The sequence below is a fragment of the Myodes glareolus genome, chromosome 9 (genome assembly GCF_982192425.1).
Source record: "Myodes glareolus chromosome 9, mMyoGla1.1, whole genome shotgun sequence".
Classification (NCBI taxonomy): domain Eukaryota; kingdom Metazoa; phylum Chordata; class Mammalia; order Rodentia; family Cricetidae; genus Myodes; species Myodes glareolus.
Window position 1 is genome coordinate 21,195,064 of NC_142034.1, and position 19,583 is coordinate 21,214,646.

At 47.3% G+C, this 19,583-nt stretch overlaps 2 protein-coding genes across 3 annotated transcripts; both read right to left on the reverse strand.

Moving 5' to 3' along the window:
* Positions 1 to 620: 620 nt before the first annotated feature.
* Rpl27 (ribosomal protein L27) lies at positions 621 to 4,820 on the reverse strand. The gene is made up of 5 exons (XM_048445736.3): positions 4,666 to 4,820; positions 4,316 to 4,398; positions 3,393 to 3,562; positions 1,863 to 1,973; positions 621 to 1,762 (listed from the first exon to the last, which is right to left on the reverse strand). The coding sequence occupies exons 2-5, from the start codon at positions 4,394 to 4,396 to the stop codon at positions 1,714 to 1,716; spliced, it is 411 nt and encodes a 136-aa protein (XP_048301693.1). The 5' UTR covers positions 4,397 to 4,398; positions 4,666 to 4,820; the 3' UTR covers positions 621 to 1,713.
* A 3,875-nt stretch (positions 4,821 to 8,695) lies between these two features.
* Rundc1 (RUN domain containing 1) lies at positions 8,696 to 19,553 on the reverse strand. Of its 2 annotated transcripts, none has more exons than XM_048445725.3 (5): positions 19,002 to 19,553; positions 14,488 to 14,646; positions 13,104 to 13,302; positions 12,430 to 12,546; positions 8,696 to 10,973 (listed from the first exon to the last, which is right to left on the reverse strand). In XM_048445725.3, exons 1-5 carry the CDS (start codon positions 19,536 to 19,538, stop codon positions 10,108 to 10,110), a joined length of 1,878 nt encoding a protein of 625 aa, XP_048301682.3. In that variant the 5' UTR covers positions 19,539 to 19,553; the 3' UTR covers positions 8,696 to 10,107. The 2 variants fall into 2 exon arrangements, with proteins under 2 accessions (XP_048301682.3, XP_048301681.3); XM_048445724.3 differs by having other exon boundaries at positions 8,696 to 10,976.
* Positions 19,554 to 19,583: the final 30 nt, after the last annotated feature.

The following is a 19,583-nucleotide window of genomic DNA, read 5'->3' on the forward strand; positions in this document are numbered from 1 at the left end:
CAGAAGAGGGAACCAAATCTCATTATAGATGGCTGTGAGCTACCATGTGGCTGCTGGGAATTGAACTCAGGGCCTCTTGAAGAGTAGTCAGTGCTCTTAACTCCTGAAACATCTCGCCAGTAGGAATTTTTTTTTCCCCCCCCGAGACAGGGGTTTTCTGTAGCTTTGGAACCTGTCCTTGTAGACCAGGCTGGCCTTGAACTCACAGAGATCTGCCTGCTTCTGCCTCTGCCTCCCAAGTGCTGGGATTGAAGGTGTGCGCCACCACAGCTCGATTTTATTTTTATTTATATTGTTACTGTTTGCATGTCTATGTGAGAGCATTAGATCCCCTGGAACAGGAGTTACAGACAGGTGTGAGTTGCTATGTGGGTGCTGGGAATTAAACCTAAGTCCTCTGGAAGAGCAGCCAGTGCTCTTATCTGCAGAGCCATTTTATTTTTTAAAATTACATTTATTGGGGGCTGGAGAGATGGCTCAGAGGTTAAGAGCATTGCCTCCTCTTCCAAAGGTCCTGAGTTCAACTCCCAGCAACTACATGGTGGCTCACAACCATCTGTAATGGGGTCTAGTGCCCTCTTCTGGCCTGCAGGCATACACACAGACAGAATATTGTATAATGTTTTTTAAAATATTACATTTATTGTGTGGGCAGCGCACCCATATACCACTGTGAAGGTACGGTGGTGACAAGACTTATGAACTGGTAACATGTGGGTCCTGGGGAATTAGTTATGGTCTTTGGCAAGGCTGTAGCAGCCCTTTACCCACTAATCCCTTGTCACCCGCCCCCTATTTTTTTTTGACAGGATTGGTTGTACAGCACCGGTTGTCTGGGAACTCACTGTAGAGCAGGCTGGACTCTGCCTCACCCTCCTTCATTTTTGAGACTTGTGTGGGTCTGTGTATGTAATGTAGGTGCTGGGAAACAAACTCTAGTCCTAAGAGAACTGAGTACGTAACTGCTGGACCATCCATCCAGTTCCCAAGATGTTGGCGCAAGGATCTCTGTTGAGTTCAAGGCCAGCCTGGTCTACAAGAGCTAGTTCCAGGACAGGCTCCAAAGCAAAACACACCACACTGGATCTGTGTTGAGACACTAGTTTTTTTTCTATTAGCATTCTGGAACCAGGTCTCCGTTTTTCGAAATGGTGTCACTAAGTAACACTGACTGGCCTCAACCTCAGAACTACCTGCCCTCTCTAATACTATACACGTCTACATTCTTTGGGTGTGCGTGGGGGCCTACTGTTACTCTGGCTGTTCCTGAACTCACTAAGCAGAACAGGATGGCCTTGAACTCAGAGACAACCCCCCCATTAAAGGCAGCTACTGTGTCTGCATTTTACATTTCTGCTTCACTCTTCCTGCAGTGTAGTCAAGGCTACACCAGGATGGGGTTCCTCACGGGAGGCAGGCTGAGCCTCATCCTTCAGTTTTGACAGAATCCAGAGCAGCTCTGCACCGTATTAGAAATGTCAGGAGCAGCGCCCCGGCAAAGTCTCAGTAAGTGGCACTTTCTTCAAGGAGGTGAGGCTGTCAATCCAGAGGGTCACAAAGTTCAGGACTCACAAAAGCACACCCATGTTTCATTTCCCTACCGCCCCCTTTCAATGTCTCTTATCCCATGGTCTCCCTTTTGGATACCCATGCAGCAGGCAGACACAAGGTTTTTTTTTTTTTAAACTTTTAATGATGCAAACAAAAATATACCTAAAAGCGAAGCTTCTGGAAAAACCATTTGTTCTTCCCTGTCTTGTATCTGGAAAAAAATTAAAAAAAAAAAAGACATGAAATAAATGAAACAGAAAAATTCTCACAGGAAACAGTAAGAGTGTTCAACAAACACAGCACCCACTTACCGTTCCTCAAATTTGATCTTGGCTTCCCGCCTTGCCTTGCGTTTCAGGGCTGGGTCCCTAAAGACATCCTTGTTGACAACAGTTTTGTCCAGGGGGATGTCCACAGAGTACCTGTGGCAATGGAGCAGAGCAGGATTAGCTAGGGAACCTCTCAGTCCTTGAGGGGATCTGGGGGTGGTCAGGATCCAGCAGCCTCAGTGGAACAGTGAGGAGCATCCACTAGAGCTGTGCTTCTTCAGGCAATTCCTTGGAAACCATCATCTCAACAAGGCCACCTCCATGGCCTCAAACACTGGGAAATGTTGCTTTGTTTAACGCCTGGAAACTCCTTGTAAGCAAGTCACCATTTTACTTTACGAGAGGCTGGCGACCTCTCCCTCTGGATTTTCTTTAGCCAGGTGTGGCACACAGGCACACATCTACAAATCCACACCCCAGAGGCTGAGGTGAGATCCTGGACTAAGCCTGAGCTGAGCAAACTAGACGACCCTTAAAGACATCAGTTAAAGTAACGGAAGCTGGCTTCTCAACCAACACTAACTACATAGCTCCAGCTGGCTTACAGCGTAAAGCTCTCCCAGCCGCAGCTGCCAAGCGCTAGGATCTTAACTGCACTACCACCATAGCTGCAAAGAAGTTATTTATGGGGGGGGGGGCACCAAGAAAGATGGTTCAGTGTTTAAGAGCACTGACTGCTTATTCCACAGAACCTAGGTTCAATTCTCACTACTTGATGCACACACACACACAAAACATCTACATACACAAAAAGATAAAAATAGTTAATAATAAACTTCACTCTACAGCCCTGGCCAGCCTAGAACTTAAAGAGACCTGCCCGCCTACCTCCTAAATGCTGGGATTAAAGTATAAGGTGCATAACACAACCTCAGTTTAAAGTGTGGAAAGATTTCTAATTATGTATATCATGCACACGTGAGCACAGGTTCCTTGAAGTTCAGAAAAGGATGTTTGATCTCCTACAGCTGGAGGACAGGCAGCGTTGAACCATGTAACATGGATGAGTTCTAGAAACTAAACCCAGCTTGCTTGGCAAGAATAAGCACCCTTAATAACTAAGTCATCGCTTCAGTGTGGTTCAGAACAAACGCTTCTGTGGAGTCCTCTCTGCCTACCAACAGCAGGCACTAAGCTATGTCACAGCCCAAAGGTGCAGAACCAAAAACGACAGAACGCTCACACCTGTAACTTAGAACACAGGATCCCAGACTGGAGGACACCCCTTTGCTAACAAAAAACCACCCCATCTGATCTGCAGAGCTAGTTCCAGGACAGCCAGGGCTACACAGAGAAAATGTGTCTTGAAAACCCCCCACCCCAATAATAAGGACCCAGGAGACAAAAAGGCAAATTCTCCAAGACAGAGAAAGTAAAATCAAGTTACTCCCCTCCCCGGGGCAGTGCATGGTTGTACAAGCTTAGCATTCTCAGGACCAAGGGGAGAGGATCCAGAGGCAGGAGAGGAAATGAAAATCCACTTTTGCGTTTTTTTTTTTTTGGAAGACGCACCTTGTGGGCATCAGGTGGTTGTAGTTATAAACCTTCACAAAGGACTTGATCTTGGATCTCTTGGCGACTTTCTTCTTGCCCATGGCAGCTGTCACTTTTCGGGGATAGCGGTCAATTCCAGCCACCAGGGCATGGCTGTACGGGCGGTCTGAGGTGCCATCATCAATGTTCTAAGTGGGGGGAAACAAAAACAATTAAAACTAAAAATCGTGTTACTACTTGGGGGCCCCATCTTAGCTCCTTAAACGCACACCCTCCACACTTCTAGACCACCGTAGAGGATAACCACAACCACTCAACGCTAAGCTCAGTTAAAGAGCCAACAGGACAGTAACTGAGTTAGTCAGCGTTTATTCCCATCGCAAATCTTGGCAAAAAAGTTTCGGACAGGCAGGTTTAAAGTTGCACCAAAATATTTATACCGGGTTGGTGGCGGACACCTTTAATCCCAGCACCTGCGAGCAGTTCGAAGCCAGCCTGGTCTACAAAGTGAGTTCCGTGTCTCAGAACAAAACCATTCAAGGTAATGCTAGTTGCCATCCATCTCATCTACCAACTTGTCCACGAGGCTAATGAAGGTTAGAACCTAGACTCCAAAGCTAGCAGCCTGGACCCAGAGACCGGTTTCTGACAAATGGCAGGAGCCGCAGCTAGTGTCCTCAACAGCAGAAGTCTAAAATACACCAGGGAAGCAGTCTCTCCCAGTCCACAGAATCTTAACTGCAGCACTGACTAACCTTACCAAGGACTATACACGCCTGTAAGATGTTCAATACACGACGGCCACAATTAAATGGCTTCTGACCTATGATGCATTTACCACCCGCAGCTTCGCCGCCGAGCCCAGCGACTGTTGCGAGGCAGTGGGATTTTAAGTTCCGATCCCGCCCGCATGCAAGCCAAGAACCCTGCGGAACTGGTACCTTCACGATGACGGCTTTGCGTCCGGAGTAGCGTCCAGCCAGGACGAGCACCACTTTCCCGGGTTTCATGAACTTCCCCATTTCTGCAGAGAACAAAGACAAGGAGCCGCTCAGAGAGTTGTAAAGCGGAAGGCCCCGGAAGCGGCTTTTAGTGTGCGAGCCCGAGTCGTAGGCCCGCGACTGGAGATCGCTCGCCGCTGACTAGGCCACCACGCCGCCCGCAGGTCCTGCTCGAGCGACGTGACTCTCCAAGAAGCCGCCAGAGCCACAGAGTCGGAGCGCGCCCAGCCACCAGACCCCGGGGCCGCGATGGCGGCGGATTGCAAGACCCTCTCCAGGCCTCCACTCACCAACAGCTAGCAGGCGGTTCCCAGCAGAAAGGAAAGGCGGCCACTTCCGCTAACCTTTCACCTTGCGGAGCGGTGGCCTCACTTCCGGTCCCGCCTTTCAGGATTCCCTACGTCTCTCGGTTGGTGGTCAAAGTAGCTGGCGGAAGGAGCTCGTCGAGGTCGCATCCGGCAGCGCGTTCTTTTGAATCGAGCTTTATTAGCAGCGCCAACAGCAGACAGGAACAGAGATCAGTCTCGCGCACGGTGGGAGAAACAAAGAGGACACGTGAGTCTGCACTCGCTCAGCTTCGTCTCTTCGTTGTAGTCCCTTGTTCTGCCACTAGGAGGGGGACACAGTCTGAAATTTACTGTTTTTGCCACGGAAGACACAGCCAGGTTTTGTGGGCTGCACGCCTGTAATCTCAACATTCAAGGGGCTGTGACAGGATTTCCGGTTCCAGTCTAACCGAGGTTACGTAGAGAGACCCTGTGTCCATTAAATAAATGAATTAAAAAGTAAAAATCATAGGGAACAAAATGATCTGTTAGGTGAAAATGCTGAAGGAAGCTCAAACAAACGTTATCTCCAATGTTCAACCCAATGATGTCAACTATTATCGATTAGACTATGCATGTGGCAGTCCTCATTTTTAAAAATTATATATATATATAATAATATACATATTTTTGAAAATATATTTTTAAAGTTTTTTTTTTTTTTTTTGGTGGGGGGATTTCAAGACAGGGTTTCTCTGTGTAACAGTTCTGATTGTCTTACTCTGTGGCCAGGCTGGCCTTGAACTCACAGAGATCCGCCTTTCTCTGTCTCCCAAGTGCTGGGATTAAAAGTGTATGCCACCACCACCCGTCATATTTTTTATTTCTATTTATATTTTTTAAAGATTTATTTTATGTATTTGAGTGTTCTATCTATATGTATGACTTTATGACAGAAGAGGACACCAGATCTCATTATAGATGATTGTGAGCCACCATGTGGTTGCTGGGAATTGAACGCAGAACCTCTGGAAGAGTAGCCAGTGCTCTTAACCACTGAGCCATCTCTCAGCCCTTATTTTTTATGTATGAGTATTTTGCCTACATGTATGTATGTGCACCAAGTGAGTGCCAAGTGTCCAAGGAGGTCAGGAAGGTGATGGATTCCTTGGAACTGGTGTAACAGATGATTGTGTGTTACTATGTAGGTGATGGAAATTGAATCTGGGTCTTCTCCAGGTCCTCTGCAACATAACATACACACACACACACGTTTAAACTATGTACCCCAACTGCACTTGAACTCATAGCAATCCTCCTGCCCCAGTCTCTTTCGTCTGTGATGATAGGCATGGGTCACCAAGCCTGGCTGTGATTAAAATATTTTCTAAAGCAGGAGGTAACTAACAGACCAGGCTGCTCCACCTACCGATTTAGAAACATTTTTAAACGTTTTCTTCTTTATGTGTGTGGTGTTTTGCCTAAATGTGTGTCTGTGCACCTCATTTGTGCCTGCATGCAAGCCAGAGGAGGGCGTCAGCGTCATTGGAACTTTAGTTACAGATGGTTGTGAGCCACCATGTGGGTGCTGGGAATTGAACTCCAGTATTTCTGGAAGAGCAGCCATTGCTCTTGACCAGAGATGTCTCTTCAGCCTCCATGCACCAATTTTGAATGGAATCTTCATTAAGAAGCAGTGAACCAGGATGCTCATCTTCTGTCTACTTCCCTACACATCCTGGCTTCCATGATGCTCACTGTGAGATTGCAGGCTCATATTACGATCTCCTGAAGGCTGCTTCCTGACTGACAGGTGTCGCCCCAGGCTCACTGCACTGGAGGGAGACCCTGGGTACCTGCCTGTCAAAAACGAATGGGAAAGAAGTCTTGGACAAACTATTATGTAGCTCAACGAAAGGACCTGGGTTCAGAGAAGTGGTCCATGACTATAATCCCAACTCACAGAAGGCAGTAAAGGGAGGATCATAAATTCAAGGTCATCATCAGCTATGTAATGAGTTCAAGACCAGCATGGGCTATAGGAGACTCTGCCTTGGTGGCACACGGTTGATAGAGGCAGACGCAGGAGGATCTCTGTGAGTTCAAGGCCGTCCTGGTCTACATATCAAAGTCTAGGACAACATAGAGAGACCCTGTCTCAAAAACCAAAACTCAAAGGCTGGAGTGCTACAGTTAAGAGCACCCACTGTGCCAGGTGGTGGTGGCACACGCCTTTAACCCCAGCACTGGGAGGCAGAGGCCAGTAGATCTCTGTGAGTTCAAAGCCAACCTGGTTTACAGTGCAGGTTCTACGACAAGCTCCAAAGCTACAGAGAGACCCTTTCTCAAAAAAACAAATTAATTAATTAATTACTAAGTAATACTTGTTTGGAGGGAATGGCACCACAATTATTTTTCTTTTTTCGATTTGTTTATTTTATGTATGAGTGCTCTATCTGCATGTTCACCTTTATGCCAGAAGAGGACATCAGATCCCACTAGAGATGGCTGTGAGCCACCACCTGGTTGCTGGGAATTGAACTCAGGACTTCTGGAAGAGTAGCCAGTGCTCTTTCTTAATTGCTGAGCCATCTCTCCAGCTTGTAATCTCACCTCTAGAGAGTGGAGGCAGGAGGATCACTTCAAGTTCATGTTTAGCTACATAGCAAGTTTGAGGCCAGCCTTAGCTACATGAGAGCCTTTCTGTAAAACCAAACAAAATCAACCAGAGTTGTGGTGGTGGTGGTGGCGCACACCTTTAATCCCAGCACTCGGGAGGCAGAGGCAGGCGGATCTTTGTGAGTTTGAGGCCAGCCTGGTCTACAAGAGCTAGTTTCAGTACAGGTTCCAAAGCTACAGAGAAACCCTGTCTTGAAAAACAAAACAAAACAAACCAGCGTATAGAATACTTTAGAAACCTGAAACCTGTTTTATTGTTTTTTTTTTCTTCGAATTTGTTTGTTTTGGAGACAAGGTCTCTCTGTGTAGCCCTGGCAGGCCTAGAACTCACTGTGCAGACCAGGCTGGCCTTGAACTCTGAGATCTAGCTACCTGACTCCACCTCCCTAGTCTTGGAATTAAAGGCACGTGCTGCTAGGTCTGGCCGCTTTAGAAATCTTTATGAATGCTATGCTGCACAGATTACCCTTCCGTCATTGTGTATTATATACCCTTGCTTTTGTTTTGTGTGGTCCTGGCCGCCCTGGAACTGACTGTGTAGACCAGGCTGGTTTTTGTTGTTTGTTTTGTTCTCTGTGGTTGTTTTGAGAGAGGCTTCATTACATAGCCTTGGCAGGCCTAGAAGTCACTATGCAAACAAACTAAAGCTTGTGGCAATTCTCCTGCCTCCTCAGTGCTGGGACTACACTTGTAAAACACTATGCCGGCTCCTCCCTTTTAAAAAGTTACATTTACTTTATGAGTTTGTATATGTGTATGTGTGCACACGCCATGGCACATGTGTGGCGGTCAGAGGACAACTTGCATGAATTGGTTCTTTCCACCCAGGGAAAAAACTGAAGCCATCAAACTTGGTGGTAAGTGCCTTTACCTGCTGACCCATCTCACAGGCCTTTATTTTTCTTCACGTCTCATGTGTCCCAGGATAGCCTCAAGCTTGTGGCAATATTCCTGTCTCTGCTTTAAACTATCACACTCTTTCTGGTGGTGTTCTTGAAAGTTTACGTGGCCTAGGTTGGCTTCAAATCTGAGCTCTTCCTTTACCGAACGCTGGGTTTATGGGCATGTGCCACCATGCCCAGCCCCATGGCTCCTTTTCATTTCATTTCATGCTCTATACCCACCCCAGCTCTCACTCACCCTGAACACTGACAGCCTGCCGAGTGGACTTTACAGTGCCAATTTCCAGAAGCAGCATGTGTGACAACACCCACTGCAGTGTTGCTGCTATAAAACCAGGCAGAACCAGGACACATACAGACCAAACTGTCACCAAATCCCAACTCGATCCAGAGCAGAGGGAAATAGACAGGTCCTAAAGAAACACTGACCTAATTTCATGGGCTGATAGCACTAGAGAGACTTAGCAGAGGGCTTTGTAGAGAAGCTACACAAAATACTGTAATTTTATTACTGATCACAGATATATCATTATTTAAGATATTTTACAATTATCTTTTTCTTTTTTTTCTGGGGAGTGGTGCTGAGGATTGAGAAACAAGGTCTCAGACACACCAGGCAAGCACTCTACCACGGAGCGGCATCCCAAGCCCCGAACACTATTGTGTTTCATAGGGAATCTCCATGGATTTCCGTGAAGTGTCAGTGATGCATCTTAAGTGCCATGTTACTGAAACAAATTGAAGTGTACTCCACAGGAACAAAGTGCAGCTGAAAGACAAGTGGTCACTTTGACAGATGCGTGTGTGTGGTCTGTATGGAGATAGTAGAAATTCCTGGCCCCGCTGCTGAGCACACTGCAAGATCAAACTTCCCCATCAGCTGTTCTTCTGGACAAGCAGTACCAGCAGGCGCGTCACAACCCAGGGGGCTGGGCCACTCATCACCTATGTACTATGTGTTCTTGTGACAAGGATTGGTTGGATGCTCTCACTTCCGGAAGACTGTGTTAGCCTGGAGGGGCTCTAGAGAGTACCTGCCATCCGGGAGGAGCACTGTCTGTGTAGGAGGAGCACCCCAGCAGGGAGCTCTCTGTTCTCATCTCACACTCAGTTAAAACTCCCTTAGAAGAAAGGGGAATCCGAATCCCTGACTGGAATTATAGTTCTGGCCCTAGGGCTCTCACAGTTGCTTCTGAAGAAGGCTCCCAACTTAACTAGCAGGAGCCTCAAGTGTCTTCCAGAACTCCCTCATACAGTGACTTGCTGCCATGAAGAGAATGGTGAGCCCAACCTGCATTTTCTAACAATCAGACGTGCTACAGTGAGTTGGGCATTAGCTATGTGTGGTAACTGAGTTTGTTAACGCAGGCTCCCACAGAGTGGACGGTGCACTGTGGTGGGCTAGGGGCCGCGGGCACTTTCTGCTTGCTTTAACGCCCTCAGCCCTGACTGCACACCTACTGTTCCACTGAGCGACACCTCTAGCCCTGACACTGCTTTTTAGATTCTCTTATTACATTAATTTGTGTTTGGGCAGGGACACACAGGTGCCACAGTTCATGTGTGGAGGTAAGAAGACAATTTGTACCATGTGGGTCCCCAGGATCACTCAGATTGATTGCCAGGTGTGACGGCAAGCCTCTTTACCTGGCGAACCATCTCTTGGGCCTCTGACACTCACTATTTCTGGTGAGTCTCTGGCACATCTTCCTACTTTGCTAAGAGAAAACCAGACTTTGGCTCCACTGGGCTGACCACCTAAAAAGGATTTAAGGAAAATGTCTCTACCCTTCGTCTAACTCCCCGGCTTGTACTCTAGAACTCTAGGACGTCTATCTCTTCAGAGCAAGGTGTGTGCATGGGGGAGGGGGGGCTAAGGTTCTCATCAAAAGGCATCTTTGATGTTCTTGAGCTGGCGCACAGCCAGATCTACAGGAAGGCTGAACTTGAGGCTGCTGAGGCGGCTGAGCAAGTTGAGGGCACTCTCGAATCCTGTATGGGCCATGTAGCTCCAGGGCTGGTAATGGGGCTCGATGAGGGACCCTGATTTGCAGATGAGGTTTACCCAGGACACCAGGCGCTGCTCATTCAGCGCCATGCACACCAACGCCTTCAGCTCCGAGTCAGCACTGCGCTTGAAAGGGTCGTGCTCTGTCAGCACCAGGTGGATGGCTGTCAGAAGGCTCTGCTTGGGGGTCACAGCACTGCCACCCATTACAGGAAGGGCAAAGGACTGTGAGAGCTTCCGGGCCGGGGATTCCACGTAGGCACGGCCATTCTTGGCATGATAGTACTTTACAAAGAGCTCCCAGGGGTGCATGGTCTCAGGAGCTGAGGAGAAGGCTGGCAGCAAGCAGGCAATGGGGGCCATGACAAGGCTCATCCCAGAGGAAGAGGCGTACAGCCCGTGGGCCAGCAGGTCCCGCACAGCCACGGTCAGCTCCTTCCGCACGGCCATGGTCAGCTCATCCTTGCCTCCTAGAGAGAGGTCCTGGAGGTTGGCTGAAGTAATGACGTGGTCATGTGGCTGATGTCTCAAGGCCAGCTGCTTCACTCTCTCTACGGACACTTCCAGCCTTTTCAGTAAGGGGGAGTAGTCTCTGTCTGCCTGGCCCCTCTGCCACAAGGTTTGAGGGATCTGGCCTGTGGCACAGCCCAGCTGGCTAACAGCGAAGATCTGGAGCACAGCCAGTGCTCGGCGCATCAGGTGCAGCCCCGTTTCCCGGACTCTCTTCACGTCTTCTGCCTTTGCTGCTTAGAAAACAGTGATTCATTAGAAAGGGATCAGAACATTCAACAAATTACAGCTGAGAACAAGCTTTGTTCTAAGCCACAGCACAGGTGCCACATGAAGTCAGGGATGTAGCTGGACTGACTTATTTTTGGCTGATGATACTAACTATAATTGAGACGCTGTGCAGACATCTATTTCTAGTATATAACTGAGGCTGGTTTTTTCCACCCAGGATCTTGCTACCACGGCAGTCATCACCTCTCAGCCTCCCCATAGCTGGCACCATCATGTCATGATTGGCCTCAAGCTCTATCTTCCTGCCTCAGTTTCTCCAGTGGTAGTATTACAAGTACATGCCACCATTCTCGGCTTCTTTTTGTTTCGCTTTTTGGTGCTCAGGATTAAATCTAAATTCTACTACTCCATCCATGTTAAGCATATACTAACTACATCTCCCAGGTCTGGTTGTTTTGGGTTTTTTGTTTTGTTTTTTTTTTTTTTGAGACAGGGTTTCTCTGTAGCTTTGGAGCCTGTCCTGGAATTAGCTCTTGTAGATCAGGCTGGCCTCGAACTCACAGAGATCCGCCTGCCTCTGTCTCCTGAGTGCTAGGATTAAAGGTGTGCCCCACCACTGCCTGGCTATTTTGGTTTTGTTTGTTTGTTTGTTTTTTAAAGATCTTATTTATTTATTATATATACAGTGTTCTGTCTGCATGTATGCTTGCATGCCAGAAGAGGGCAACAGATCTCATTACAGATGGTTGTGAGCCACCATGTAGTTGCTGGGAATTGAACTCAGGACCTCTGGAAGGGCAGTCAGTGCTCTTAATCGCTGAGCCATCTCTCTAATCCGGTCTGGTTGTTTTTAAAAATTATACTTAAGAACTGTACATACACAGTTGGGCAGTGGTGGTGCACACCTTTAATCCCAGCACTTGGGAGGCAGAAGCAAGCAGATCTTTGTGAGTTTGAAGCCAGCTTGGTCTACAAAGTGAGTTTCAGGACAGCCAGGACTGTTTCACAGAGAAACCCTGTCTCAGAAAAAGAAAAAGAAAAAAAAAAAAAAAAGAATGGTACATACACCATCACAATTCATATTAAAATATTTTTATCATGCTCCAAAGACACTGTGTACCATTATTTCCTCTTCCCCATTTCTTTCTAAGACCCAAGCAATCATTCATTCATTAAACTTTTGTCTGTGTGCACATACATGCAAATGTGTAAATGCTCATAAGGTCAGAGAACAACCAGAAGGAATCATTTCTCCTACCATGTAATAATCCTGGAGCTCCAACACATGTCCTCAGCCTTGGCAGCAAGCACCATTGCCTGCCTAGCCAATCTCACCGTCCTTTCTTTTTGCCAGACAGAATCTCGATGTGTAGTCCAGATTGGCTTTCAACTTCCAATCCTGCTTCTACCTCCCACTTTTGGCATCTGTAGCCTGTGCATTCTAGGGGCTGTACTTACTTTTGCTGGCTCCTGGGGGCTGTGTGCTGCTGCCCGTTCTGGTGGAGCTGGTTCCTGTCCTCCCGCTGGCCTTGCACTCACAGTGTCCACCTGTCTGCAAGGGGCTTCCCACTTCATCTGTCATCAGAAGTTACAAAACCAAGACACTTACTTACCCTCTTTCTAGAAGATTTTTAGAGGGAAAAGGAACAGTTAATCGTGCCTACTCTATGACCAGAACTTCATAAATTGTGTTTCACTGTGTGAAAGATGCCTGGTACAGCATAGTTAGCCCAGTAAATATTAGTTTAGCAAGTGAAGAATGAGTCATCCCCAGTGAAGAGAGTGAGCTAAGAGGGGAGGAATCTGCTCAGGGACACGAGGCCAGCAGTGGGCCTGAAAGACAAGCTTCTAGACAATGTTCTTTCCATTCTACTGCGGCATACACAAGGGGCCTTGTTATGCAGGCTAGCTTGGAACTCATTCTATTTAACAGGCTGGTCTCTAACTCAGACATCTGTCAGCCTCTGTCTCTCTGCACTTGAGACTTAAGGCGTGGAGCACCACACCCACTTCAAGTCTCTGAAGTTCTCTTAAACACATGAGAACTGGCACTGGCCCCTTCAGATGAGTTCTCAGACCACACAGAACTACCACATTGTTCCCGCTTCCTCCACCCAAGATGCTCCTCTGACCTTGGATGAAGCTGATGAACATCTCCAGGTCTCGGATCTGGGTCTTCAGTTGCTCAACCAACTGTTCTTTTACCCGAGCTGGGTTGACAATCTGAGCCACGGCCGCATCCACACGCTGACGAAGTTCCTCGGTTGACAGGGAACTGATGTCCTCATTCAGATTCATGTCCAGTTTCTTTATTAACTCATCGATGATCACCTATCAAGACCACAGCAATGAGTATACCCTCTGCAGGTCTCAAGGAGGCCTAGGGAGGAGAATGCCAGCCAGGTTTCTATGCTCAAACATAAATAAAAACCGCATGCATCTTTGACTTCAGGAGAAAGTGGCATAGCTTGCTGATTAAGATTAGGACAGGGCCTTAGAGATGGTTCAGCAGATAAAAGCACTTGTTATATATATAAGCCTAGTAACCCCAGTCAGATGCTCAGGACCTACAAAAAGGTGGAAGGAGAGAACTGTGCTGTGGCATGTCTGCACCCACACTTATACAATAATTTAAAAAGAAAGATGAGGCTGGGCAGTGGTGGCCTATACAGCATGTTAAGAGGCCAGCCTATGCTATATGAGAACTGTCTCAAAAAAACAAGCTGGGTGGTGGTGGCGCACACCTTTAATTCCAGCATTCAGAAGGCAGAGGCAGGTGGATCTCTGGGAGTTCAAGGCCAGCCTGGTCTACAAAGCGAATCCCACGGAGAAACACTGTCTCGAAAAACCAACCAATCAAACAACCTAACAACCAAGCAAACGACAAAACAAAACAACACACAATTCCTTCAATCAGCAATGGTACCTCTCATGCACTGAGAACTTATCAGGTCAGACAACTTTCACCCATTAGAACAGGGTGAATGATTCAAGGTGGCTAAAGATCCAACAGAGTCATATTTGGGCTGGAGAGATGGGTCAGCAGTTAAGAGTACCAGCACTCTTCCAGAGGACTGGGGTTGGGTTCCCAGCACCCACACAGCAGCTCACAACCTTTGTGACTCCACTTCTGAGGGCCTGCCACCTCCTGGCTTCCACAGGCACTTCATGCACATGGTACAAAAACGTGTATGTAGGCAAAGCACTCTTATACATAAAATAAAAAGAAATAAAATCCCAAAAGCTTCATATTTGCTATCTCTAAAGGCTTCCAAGTGAATATGTGTGTTTCTATTGTGTGTGCTATTGATGAAAACAAATGGTAAAGGACCTTTGGAAGGAAGGGAATAAGAAAGAGAGAGAGGTTCCAGGAAACAGTAAACTTTCTCTCTGATTTGGACCTGGGGTTCTTGGTAAGGCCATGAGAGAAATGCAATGGGGGACTATGCTGGAATACCACCAGCAGGGATACATTAGCCATAAGAAATGCTGCAGTCGCCTCTGAGGTCTGCTCACCCGCTGTCTTTCCAAGACCACGGACTGCGGCAGGGAGTCATAGCTGCCCTCCTGATAAGCAAAGGTTTCCAGGTCATCAAGCTGGGTCTTGAGCTGCAGAATCAGTTCTTTCTGCTTCTCCCTCTGGGTTTCCAGACGCTCTCGTTTTTCCTGCTCACTCTATGAAGAGAAAAACACTTGGGTCTATTTCACAGAAAAGAGAAATCAAAGGCACTTTAAGACTCTCAGGCCAATAATGACCAGAAAAATATATAATGGTCCCAAATGAGTCGATAGGATAATTGACAAAGCAAGTTCACCAGTAAGAATATACTTCACCCAGAGCAATTAATTATGTGTGTGTTTTCTCCTTCTTTTGAGCCCTGGCTGGCCTCAAACTCAAAGATCAATCTGCATCCTGTTTCCCAAGTGCTGGAATTAAAGACGAGTACCGTCATAGTCCTACATGTGTGTTTTCTAAGAAGTGATTACCCTTCATTGGAAACAGGATATAAACACAAGGAAGCCTTCTGTTAATAGGCTTGTTTTTCAAAGGTATACTCAGAGGAGAAAACTTAGGTAAGATGGCCTCCTGGAGTTAAAGCTGTCATCTTCATGGCCAGTTAACACAGTGTAACTGCTCACAACTCTTTGCTAACCGATTTTGCAAACAGCCGGGGTGTGTGTGTGTGTGTGAACCTGGTATGATGGCTTGTGAAGACTCAAGGATCAGAAATTCAAATCCAGCATGAACTTGTTGAGTGAGGTTTTTGTCCCACCGGTCCTTCAGTCATTCAGCCCCAAAGAAAACACAAAGAGGTCTACATTATTATAAACTTATTGGCCTATTATCTCAGGCTTCTTATTAACTCTTATAACTTTTATTAGCCCATAATTCTTGTCTGTGTTAGCCATGTGGCGTGGTACCTTTTCGGCGAGGCAGTCACATCTTGCTTGCTCTGTATCTGGCTTCCTCTGTGTTTGGGTGATAACTGCAGACTGAAACTTTCCTCTTCCCATAATTCTTGTTGTCACCCTCTATTTCCTGCCTGGTTGCTGTTGCCCTGCCTATATCTATAATTCCTGCCTGGCTACTGGCCAATCAGCATTTTATTAAAAGTAATACAAGTGACAGGATAAAAGACCACTGTCCCACAGCATGAACTAGATAGCTAGTCTGAGGCTAGGCGGGGCTTCATGAGACCCCATCTCAAAAATCAAAGCCTGGGAATCTGAGTATAGAGAAAGGTTTTATGTAGAGAGAAATCAATCAGCTTTCTTAACTTTCAAAGCTACTTGGAAAAGTTATAGCTATTTCTGTAAAAGGAGAAACAATGATATGAAGTGCCTAAGGCACAAATATGCAGAAGCCAAGTCACAGGGGTAGGAGGTAACAGTGTGGTGTGTGGGCATGCGTGGGGTAGGTTTCTCTGAGGACAACCCCCTTTTCATGGCAGTTACCATGTAGCTTCTGTCTTTAAGTTTTTAAAAGCCCTTTACATAAAGTGATCAAGTCTTGACAATATATTCTTAGATACTGGGTCTCCATCATTTCTGAGTACAAATCCTAAACAAAACAAGAAAGCAAGCCAGACATGACAGTGTACACCTGTACAGTGAGTTTCATGCTGGGCTGGACTACATACACAGACTCTGTCTTAACAACCATCACTGAAAAAAAACAATCAACCAAACAAACAAACAAACAACAAAGGAGCAGAGGCAGTAAATCATTTGTAGGCATAAAGCTGCATTTTAAACTAGGATTTACACAGTATTAAACTCAACCTTAAAGCGGTACTTACCAAGCCCTCAAGAAGCAAGATATGAGAGAGAACAGATGAAAAACAGAGAATTAACTTTTTGTTCAACTTCTTAAAAAGCAATCCCCTTTCTTTAGCTTTACTGAACATGACAGCAATGTCCGATCCTTCCTGAGTCTTCCTGCTTTTTCTCAGAGCCCATTCTTTCCCAGCTCAGTAACTAGGTCTCCGCAGAACACTTTCCCTGCCTGTCTCCAGGCAGAACAGTCAACTCTTCCTCTGTTCTGTGTACACTTACTCATTACAGTATTTGCTTAGGACCTGCTTCTACTAATCTGTCAACTCCTGATGGGCAAAGGCCTTGACTTCCAACCCCAACACACCTAGAACAACACACCTAGAACTGTGCCCAATATGAGGTGAATTCTCAGTACGTATTTCCTTTCTTTCTTAAAAAAAAATGTTTTTTAAATTTTATTTTATGTTTATGGATGTTTTGCCCACATGCATGTCTGTGAACCATGTGAGTGCCTGGTGTCCACAGAGGTCAGAGGAGGGAGTCTAATCCTTTGGAATAGAATTTATAGACAGCTGTGGGCTGTTACGTTGTTGCTGGGAATCAAACCTGGGTTATCTGCAAGAGCAGTCAGTGCTCTTAACTGCTGAGCCATCTCTCTAGCCCTCAGTACATATTTCTTATATGTTTTTGGAGTAAATTGGATACACAGTAACAAATTCCAAATAATGAACTCTGGCTGGAGGATGTTATCTAATCAGCTAAATAAAAAAGAAATGAAGAAATAGTTCATCTTTGTCATGCCTTTGTGAAGTCAAGGAAGAAAGAAACCAGCTATAAATCCTGATGATTTGTTTCCATGACTACATCTGCCAAAGTCTGACACTTGCTGTCGTAGTTACAGCATATTTGCTGGAGCTGAGCAAACAAATTTAACAGAGAGAACAATACGTTCTGGGGTAATGCAGGAAATAATGGATTTAACTTCCAGTATAAACTGAGATAAAGTTTAAGGTAATTTGGAGAGCTTGGGATATAGCTACATTGGTGGAGTGCCTGCCTAACATGCACTAGATGCTGGGTTCAGAGCCAAGCACTGGATAACTTGGTATGGTCCCCATGCCTGTAATCTCAGTATTCAGAGGTGGAGGCAGAAAGATGAGAAATTCAAGGTAAGGAACACTGAGCCGGATGCCCTGTGAGATTTCCAGATCTCACATTCCAAGGAGAGAGAGCTAACCCTTGCAAGTTGTCCTCAGACCTGCACACACGGGCTGTTACACCAGCACTGTGCTCCTGCACACACATACGGGCTGTTACACCAGCACTGTGCTCCTGCACACACACACGGGCTGTTACACCAGCACTGTGCTCCTGCACACACACATGGGCTGTTACACCAGCACTGTGCTCCTACACACACACACACACACACACACACACAGGCTGTTACACCAGCACTGTGCTCCTGCACACACACTCACCACTCACATATATTTAAAACAAAATACCACAAGATTATTCTATAGCAAGTTCAAAGATAGCTTTAGCTAGCGACCCTGCCTTAAAAAAGCATGCCAGTAGTGGTGCATGCCTTAATCCCAGCACTTGGGAGGTAGAGTTAAACAGATCTCTGAGTTAGAGGGTAGCCTGGTCTACAGAGCAAGTTCTAGAACAGTCAGGGCTACACAGAGAAACCTTGTCTCGAAAAAACAAAACAAAATATCATGTCTGCATAGAACCTCTCATGTTGTTCACTACTGAACTGGGCCTGGCTACAAGCAATTCTATCTATTCTAACTTTCTTTTTTCCCCCAGACAGGGTTTCTCTGTGTAGCTTTGGTGAGTGTCCTGGAACTCACTTTATAGACCAGGGTGGCCTCGAACTCCTAACTTTGTAAGTCCGGTGACCTAACAGCTGACTGCTCCTTGGGCACAGAGATATGAGTATGAGAAAGAAGGGGCTGGAAACAGTTCAGATTAACAAGTCAATGCCAGCTACCGATAAGTTTTCCTGGCAAAAGCCACTTTCAGCAAGAAGAAAGTCATATGTGGACTGTAATCTGCAGACTATGAAAGAGAAAGGCAGCTTGCCTCCACACTCCTAGCTTCCAGAGGTGCTGAGTTTGTAAGGAACCTTCCCTTGTTTTGGTTTACAGAACTTCATTGCTTCTTCAGTGTACTGAAGAATGCACTCGTCAGCCAGAGGCTCCATTCAGAGAACCCCGTTATTAAGCAGGATGGCAGCGCAGTTTGAAGACATTGCTAGGAATTCCTTTTAATCAGGAGGTGTGTTTCCTTCCAGTTCCAAGAGGCGGTGTCTATTTACCAAACCTCTCACTGAGCTAGGACAGCATAAACAGTACAGCCTATGTACATGCCAAAAAAGCCCGGGAGGGGGGGCGTTAAATTTAAATTTCCATGGATTCCAAGTCACTTGCCACCTCTCCCGTTTTGCACAGGCTGGAGACAAATCTTATGGTAGAGCGTGTGACACACATACACACTCAAGTACCTTAAGGCGTGGGCAAGGTAGACGACGGAGGAAGCACTGCTCCCATTACCACTCCTTTTCAGTGCTCGCCGTGTATCTTTCTGCATCTTCCTGTCTCCAGTGTCTGTATCTTGCATTCACGTACCTATAATCCATCCAGCTAGCTCGCTCCTCACCCCTTCTGCCTCGGTCGCGTCTGCATCACCACCCACATATGCCCTACCTGCCCCATCCTCGGTCGGACACAGCCCCAGACGCTCACCTGGTCCTCGCCCCGCAATCGTGGCCGGTCCCCCGGAAGCCCATCGCCTTCGTCGCCGCCGCCGCAGGGGTCTTCCAGCCCCTCGTAACCCAGGACGTGAGGACAGCCGCGGAAGGCGAAGTCTTCGAGCTCGCGCAGGAGACGCTGCTGCTCCGCCGGCGCCCCGCGCACTACCTGGCGCAGGCGGAACTGCACCTGCGCGAAGTGCGAGGACAGCGCGAGCAGGGCCGAGTCCAGCTGCCGCCGCTCGGCTTGCAGTCGCCGCAGCGTGCGGACGGTCGCGTCCGGAGGAGAGCCCGGAGCCGCTCCAGGGTCCTCGGCTGCCGTCACCTCCGAGAAGGCGGCCGCCCCAGGCCCGGCCTCGGCCACCGCCCCCACTGGGGCCCAGCGCACTGCCTCGCACGGTGGCAGCGACTCCTCCTCCTCCTCTTCCTCTTCTGCATCCTTCGCCTTTGGCTCGAAGGCCGTCACCCCAGTTGCCAGCTCCGTAGCCACTTCCACCGCCGCCATCTTCCCGGAAACGCCGCCGCACGTCATTCGTGCCCCCTTGCTGCCATGACAACGGGCGCTGGCAGGGAAGCC